The 7874-nt window shown below is 33.8% G+C and overlaps 1 protein-coding gene across 6 annotated transcripts; it reads left to right on the top strand.

The window, feature by feature from the left end:
* The first annotated feature begins 1353 nt into the window (after positions 1-1353).
* LOC137827800 (phototropic-responsive NPH3 family protein NPY2) lies at positions 1354-7865 on the top strand. Of its 6 annotated transcripts, none has more exons than XM_068634121.1 (5): positions 1354-2079; positions 2696-3489; positions 4976-5045; positions 5708-6883; positions 7077-7865. In XM_068634121.1, the coding sequence occupies exons 2-5, from the start codon at positions 3428-3430 to the stop codon at positions 7641-7643; spliced, it is 1875 nt and encodes a 624-aa protein (XP_068490222.1). In that variant the 5' UTR covers positions 1354-2079; positions 2696-3427; the 3' UTR covers positions 7644-7865. The 6 variants fall into 6 exon arrangements, with proteins under 6 accessions (XP_068490222.1, XP_068490221.1, XP_068490224.1 ...); XM_068634120.1 differs by having other exon boundaries at positions 1354-2105; XM_068634123.1 differs by having other exon boundaries at positions 1533-2105; positions 2702-3489.
* Positions 7866-7874: the final 9 nt, after the last annotated feature.

Raw genomic sequence — 7874 nt, 5'->3', positions numbered from 1 at the left:
TTCTTTAACAAATATATATATATATATATATATATATATTTATTTTTTATTTTTTTTCAGATTGCAAAACTTCAAATTTGAGAACCCTATGGTCACAAATTTAGATTTTTTTGTCAAAAATTCTTGGTATCATGGATTTTATATAGATTTTTCTTGCAATAATGAAATCATTAAAAAAAAATGAGTAGTTCTACAAGCAGAAGTGTAACTAGAAAGATTAAGTAAATCCAATTTGTTAATAAATAGAGATAAAAGTTTAGCAAAATATTGTCTACTTATTTATTTGAACCCAAAAATTGATTCCTTTTAAGTTTGCAAACTTGGTTTCATTGAGTAGGAGCAATTAATGAACATCACCATTGATTTGCTGCAACAATAGTAAAAATTGTTTAATAGTGGTGACCTTTGCATTGTGAAAAAATGTCAAAGTAGTTAATGTTAATGTCTTTTTTTTAGTGAATTTGTATCCTACAAATTTAACATCATGTGTTTTAAATAATTAGATTTAAAATTCATTTATTAATATATATGATATTGATAATTTTAAATTTATATTTTGTTAGAAAAGTGTGTTTTATAACATTACTCATGAATGAAAATAAACAGTATTTTTGTTGTTATATTTCAGGAATATTTAGTTAAGCAATCAGTTTGTCTTAGTTTAAGTAATATTAAATGAGTAAAATAGTTATTTTAAATGAATGTTTTATATTTAGTCCTGAATATAAAAAAGGTACAAAATTATGTTCTATATATTGTTTAATTTTGTGAGAATTTTGTTGTCATTAAACTGTAAAAAATAATCAAGTTGACATTAAATTGTATTTTTGAGAACTAATCTTACATTAAGTTGTAAATTTAATTATATGGATACATGTATTTAAAATGAAATAAAAAAATTATAACGTATTTCTTTGTGGCATTATAAAAAGTATAATCATTTTCTTTTAACACAATGCCATTAAATAGAAAAATTAATTACTTTTATCAAACAAAATTTAAGTGATCGTATATTTAATTGAAAAAGTATATTTAAAAAACAATTATTTTTTTATCAAATAACCATAATTGATTTTTTTCCAACTTAAGAGAAAAAAAAAGTAAAAGAAAAAGAGAGAAATCAATTAAAATATTTTATTTGTTCTATCTTTTTAATGTTTAAGTTTTTATCAGAAAAGTAAGAAATATAAGTAATATTTTATATACGATAATTTCTTTTACAATAATTATTATAAAATCTATATGAATGATAATAATGTTTAATGGAATAGAGAATATAAAACTTTTAGCAGGTGTCACTAAATTGTGTCTAAAGCTCAAAATTTTAAATAGTGTATTTGAAGTGTTTGATGAATTGTTTTAAAGTGAGTAAGAAGAAAAATTGGAAGTGGTGGCAATGCCAACTGTCCACTAAGGAAAAAGAGGTGAGTGATGATGAAAATGAAAGGGTGGAGGATTAGGACTGAGTTGGCTGCACACTACACAACAAGGCCTTTGATCAGAACACAGCAGAAGCGAAGATGAACAGAACTGAGCCATTTAATGACAGGTCCATTTACTACTATACTACCATACTATACTATAGTATGTATAGAAGTTCGTGTTATTGAAGGGATGCAAAAGAGAAAGCTGAAGTGTCAGTTTTGGCGTGCACAACTCAGCAACGTGCACCCCAGAAATTGAATGGTGTCTACACACTTTCTCACCTAAAATCAAAGACCAAAATGCATTAGGAAAAGTGTAACAAAGTGGCAATGTTCAAGGCTGCTAGACACAACACAACCTTTGTTTCTTAACACTTTGGCATTTTCTGTATTTTGAGTTACAAACACATGAGAAAAAGAAACCGCTTCACCTCAGTCTCTGCTTGATTGTTCTTTTTCTTTTTACTTTGTCCTTTTTTTTGTGTGTTTTTCTCCTTCAGCTTCTGGCTTCCGTGGCTGTGTTGAAAGTTGGAACTTGAAACTCAGTTTGGTGCTCCTGACTCCATAACAAACAAACACACTGTCATGCACAGCAACAACACCTGTTGCACTGCACCATTTGTCTTGTCCGTCTTCTATTGAACTCCCACTGCTTGTGAGTCTCTTGCCACTGTGATTCAGGTGTAAAATCTTGGTTTACCATTCTCTCGCTTTACCTTTATTTTTGTTACCATCAGCTTCATATCTGGATATGTCGTGTTCGATATTCTTTTACTGTTTTTCTCTAGAAAAAAAAGATTTTTTCTTTCTAAATTTAACAAAAGGGGTGTGTGATTATTGGAGGTATTTTTTTGGCAATGCGTGTAGTTGTTTATCTATATATTATGGGTTTTAAAAAAAATGGGGTGTTGGGTGATGTTGGGAACTACACGGAGAGTGAAGTTTGGTGCTTGTCATTGTGATTTGCAAGTTGATCTAGGGCATATTTCTTCATGTGTGGCTGAGAGTTTCACAGCACCAAACAGCATAAAGTTATGATCTTGCCTTCATTATTTTACTAGATTTCTGTGATACATTCTGGTGGATTCCTCAGATTTTAGCAGCCCAAGTTTGTTTATGATATATTCTTGCAAGTAGCTGATGTATGATTGTTCATTACTATAATAACTCCATATTCGTGATCTTCTTCATTTATTCCATACTTGGCAAAAGATTCTTGTTGTCTACGGTTTTGGTGGTTTTTTCAACTGATACCGAGATGCTGTTTTCAGTTGCAGGTTTTCAAACTTCAACCATATAAAAAAAGGAGAAAAAAAAGAAAACAAAAGCACTGCAAGTATAGAGATATAGATATATAAATCGATGCTGGATTTGGAACTTGGAGCTTTGAGGGCACAAGAGGTGTCGTTGGTGTGAATCTTTATTGGCTTTTAAAAAACTAAGAAACAGAAAGTGAAAGATAAAGAAATATGAGAAAGTGAGGTGGAGTCAGATTTGTGTCTCTGGTTTGATAATTGTTTAGTGTTAACACTCTGTTGGCTATGTCCCCTGAGCTGACTCGGTGCGCCCGGGCTCCGTGGGCTTTGCCGCCGACCAAGGAAACAATCTCTTGGTGGAGTCTCTTCCCATTTAAGAGAACCTTTGCTTAAAAAATTGGACTCTCTCATCTCTCATTATTCATTCACCTTCTGCCTTGTTTGCTGTAAAGATTCGCTCACACTCTGCACTATTTAACCTTGCTGCTCTACAAACCTTCCTTTTCTCTCTTAACCCAACAAATAAACTTGGATAAATCTTAGTGTGAGTTGACCCTCAGACCTGGGCTTGTCTCCTCTTTCCTTTTCTGGGCAGATTTTGGCTGCTATATATGTTGGGATGTTTATTGGGGCTATCTACGATTTATTGGATTTAGAGATCAGCTACTGAGTAGCAGTGAAATCTGTTTTTTGTTGTTTCGATCGACTCGGCCTCAGCTGAGAGGAAGAAGATCTTATACTGTCAAGATGAAGTTCATGAAGCTTGGATCCAAGCCTGATACCTTTCAGACTGATGGGAACAATGCAAGGTGAGATTATGTTTTATCTTTATTAGCTGATGATGTTTTATTTGAGATGCAAATTGCTCTTCTTGATGTGTTGATGTTCCCTTTTTTTCCTTTTTAACATATATAAATAAATTTACACAAGCTGATAAGTGTCAGCAGGTTCTTTCTTTTGTTCCTATAGTTTGCTTTGAAGGTGGATAATTGATAGTGTTTGGATAACATACAAGAATCAATTATACTCTACAAAATCATGGTGATACCATGAAAAAGTAGAGGGAACTATTTTATTACTTTACCTCCACTATGAAAAATTAATTAATTATTTCTCACCATGTAGCTAATCCAACACACTAAGTAAGAATTTGACAGTTCCTATCAGTCATGATTTCCCCTTATGTACATGTACTTCATTCTTCAAGGAGCTTTTCAGTGACTGAGTAGATGTTTTCAGTTTCATTCCTTCATCTTCTTCCTTTTTTTAATTGGGGCAACAACTTTACTCTTTTACTATTCGTAATTGTAAATGATTTCTAGCTTTCAAAATGGTATAAGTAAAAAAACACGCAAAAAGATAATGTTGGGAAATGTAGCTGATTAAATATTAGACATATCAATAATAATCATGCCCTGTACCTGATAGCTATTGACCTATGGCATCTTTGGTGGCCGACCTAGCTAGGACTCATACATTCCTTTGATGGCTTAATTATCTTTCTATCTTATTTTTCTCCATTTACTCCTATAACTACTGTTTGTAGGTGCATTGTTGTTACACAGTACAATTTATCCAATTATTTATTCAAATTATTGTTATTCTTTTATATGACTGATATGAAAGAACTAAACAATATCCACTTGCATTTTCTATATTCTCTGAAACTGTTTTCTTGGTATTGTCATATGCAAATTACGTTAATTTTATAATATACTGGCTAAATAATTTTCAACATCACTTTCTTAGTCTTGTTTTAGAAGCAATATTGATCTACATCAACCAAAATTTGGAACACAATCAGTCACCGAGTCACATATCCTATTAACTACAGCACACAACATCATTTGCTGCGTAACTGCATCAAGTATGTAGAAAAGTATCCTGAAAGAAGCCAATTAGCTCTCATCCTGAATCCATTGCTCTGAGAAGAAGCTATTTGCAAAGTTTCGTGGTGTTAGAACGAGCTTTTCAGAAGCCATTATATATTAGTTGGATATCCGCTTTATATAAACAAAGGTTTTACCAATGATAAGTATGGCACATTGAAAAAACTACATACAATAAGATTTCGCATATTGAGCCTGGAATTTGAACATCAAATCATTAACTGAGTTTGTTTAATCCACTTGTGATGCTGAATAAGACATTTAAAAAGAGCATAAAAGAAAAAGAAAATTAAAAGTTTTAGATTTTCAATAATTTTTTAACCCAGTCCCATACTTTTCTGGCTTTTATTTTTTCATTTTATGCAACCTTTCAGACAGTATTTCTCATGGTGCATTTCTTGTGCAGGTATGTGGCAAGTGAGTTGGCGTCAGATATTGTTGTTAGTGTAGGAGACATCAAGTTTTATTTACATAAGGTATGATTCAGCCCAGTAAACTTATCTAGTCTCCTGCTGAGAATTTCCATATTGGCATTTAATGATTTCTATGAGTGTCAAATTTCAATTATTTATGGCAATTTCTGGACAATTACCGACAAAATTATTTACTTTGATAATATGTTCCCATTATATTATTGTAACATGAGGATGGTTCACTCTTCGATGTTCATTTCCAGCAGGACACATAAAAGAACAAAAAAAGCTTTTGTTCAGTATGGGTTTTGAATTTTCAAGATACTTAGGGGGGTTTGGTCTTGTTTTATCAAGTAAATTGGTCATTTTTATTTTATTTTTAGCATGTACCTAAAGGGCTCACAGTAAAAAAAAAACAAAAATTTCAATTGGTAAACCACTTGTCTACATTGCTCTATGATAGGGAGCAGAACCTGTAAGGGCTATTACTGACCTATGTTAACTTCGCTATCTAAGGCTGAATTGAACAGTTTTAGTTTCTTTTGTTGAGTTTAAACTCAGTTAGATTTACAAAGAACCTGGTTGGGCCACAATTACTCGAAAGTCACTGTAGAGGTTGAGGAAACTGGCTCATATTAATTACAACTTCGAAATAAACAGTTAAGTAAATTTGGCTGCAAGTTTTTATTTTATATTACTGATATACCAAATCCTTTGATGTGCAGTTTCCTCTCCTGTCAAAGAGTTCTCACTTACAGACATTAATCTCCCTCAACAATGAAGAAAATTTAGATGAAGTTCAGATTTCTGATATTCCTGGTGGTGCAAGTACCTTTGAAATATGTGCTAAGTTTTGCTATGGCATGACTGTTACCCTCAATGCTTACAATGTAATAGCAACTCGGTGTGCAGCAGAGTATCTTGGAATGCATGAGACCATTGAGAAAGGGAACCTCGTTTACAAGATTGATGTTTTCCTTAGCTCTAGCATTTTCCGTAGTTGGAAGGATTCAATCATCCTTCTTCAGACTTCAAAGTCTATGTTACCCTTGGTTGAGGACCTAAAGGTTGTCAGTCATTGCGTTGATTCAATTGCAAATAAGGCATGTGTTGATGTATCCAAAGTTGACTGGTCCTACACCTATAATCGGAAGAAGCTTCCTGAGGAAAATGGGATTGAGTCAAACCAGAATGGACTCAGAACTCGACTGGTGCCAAAAGACTGGTGGGTAGAAGATTTATGCGAGCTTGAAGTTGATTTGTACAAGTCTGTGATTACAAATATTAAATCCAAGGCAGTTCAATCCAATGAAGTGATTGGCGAAGCTTTGAAAGCATATGCTTACAGAAGATTGCCAAATTTCAGCAAGGGTATGATCCAGTGTGGGGATGTATCAAAGCATCGTGTAGTAGTTGAAACTATTGTGCGGCTGTTGCCTACTGAGAAGGGCAGTGTTCCTTGTAGGTTCTTACTCAAGTTATTGAAAGCTGCCATTTTTGTAGAATCAGGAGATAGAACTAAAGAAGAGCTAGTAAAGAGAATTGGGCAGCAGCTGGAGGAGGCTTCTGTAACTGATATTTTGATTCAAGCACCAGATGGAGATGCTACTTTGTATGATGTTAGTATAGTACAAAACATTGTTACAGAATTTTTTATGAAAGATTATAATGTTGAGATTGAATCAGCTGCGGGTGGTGAACTTGATGGAATAAGAAAACCGGGGATTTTATCAGATGCTTCCAAGCTGATGGTTGCAAAACTCATAGATGGATACCTTGCTGAAATTGCGAAAGATCCCAACTTACCTTTGTCTGATTTTGTTAATCTTGCTGAGTTAGTGTCTAGCATCTCTCGTCCAGCTCATGATGGCCTTTACAGGGCTATTGACACATATCTGAAGGTAACTGTTCTCAAAATGAATTATTTTATTCAATTTGCCTTTTCATTTTGGCTTTAATAGAGTGAGCATCCACACTCTGGTATTACCCATATAGGAAATTTATGTACTCAATATGCAGTAATATTTTAACATAACTCTTTTGCAAGTTGTATGTGGAGGTAACTAATTCATTTCTAATTTTTAAACACCACAGGAGCACCCTGGGATCAGCAAAGGCGAAAAGAAGAGGATATGCAAGCTGATGGATTGTAGAAAGCTATCAGTTGACGCATGCTTGCATGCAGTGCAAAACGAGAGACTACCATTGCGTGTAGTTGTGCAGGTACTATATTTTGAGCAGTTAAGGACTGCTGCATCATCCGGCACTAGCACTCCTGACATACCTAGAGGAATCAAAGACTTGAACAATGAATCCAATGGAAGCTCAAGGTCAGGGACAACTAACCCAGAAGATGAGTTGGATGCTGTGGCCACAGCTGAGGAACTGAAGGCATTAAGAAAGGAACTTGCATCATTGAGGCTGAGCAATGGAGTTGGAAACAATGACAAAGATGGAGATATAAAACCCAGCATGGACAAAGCTGTCATTGGCAAGATGAAAGGGTTGCTGAAGTCAAAAAGGTCTTTCATAAAGCTTTGGGCCAGCAAAGGGGGTCAAGGGGAAAATAGTGGCTCAGACTCATCAGAGAGTATTAGTTCTGCTAACCCAGAAGAAGCCAAGTCTACTCCTTCCAGAAATAGGAGACATTCAGTTTCCTGAAAGTAGTTTGGTTCGTTTTGTTGGATTTTCTATTATTGCTTCTTTTCTTTTTCTTTTTATTACTAGTTCACTATGACAAGATTCCAACACTAGTGGTTTATATCTTCTATATTGAGTAGAGTAAATATAGTTTAAAACAGTAGAATTGTGAAGAATGGGAATCATGTAATCCAAACATCTATCCTATCATAAGTTTTTAAGCTGCCCTTCGCACTTCCTTGAGATTGAAAT

This window comes from Phaseolus vulgaris, chromosome 7 (assembly GCF_000499845.2).
Source record: "Phaseolus vulgaris cultivar G19833 chromosome 7, P. vulgaris v2.0, whole genome shotgun sequence".
Classification (NCBI taxonomy): Eukaryota; Viridiplantae; Streptophyta; class Magnoliopsida; order Fabales; family Fabaceae; genus Phaseolus; species Phaseolus vulgaris.
The sequence above is the reverse complement of the archived record's forward strand: the minus strand, read 5'-3'. Positions and strand labels throughout refer to the sequence as shown.

Excerpts from the sequence above, each read along its gene's own strand:
- LOC137827800 (XM_068634121.1), top strand. The coding sequence starts at position 3,428 with ATGAAGTTCATGAAGCTTGGATCCAAGCCTGATACCTTTCAGACTGAT. Across the intron at positions 3,490-4,975 it reads ACTGATGGGAACAATGCAAG|GTATGTGGCAAGTGAGTTGG; the intron begins GTGAGATTATGT and ends TTTCTTGTGCAG. Across the intron at positions 5,046-5,707 it reads TCAAGTTTTATTTACATAAG|TTTCCTCTCCTGTCAAAGAG; the intron begins GTATGATTCAGC and ends TTTGATGTGCAG.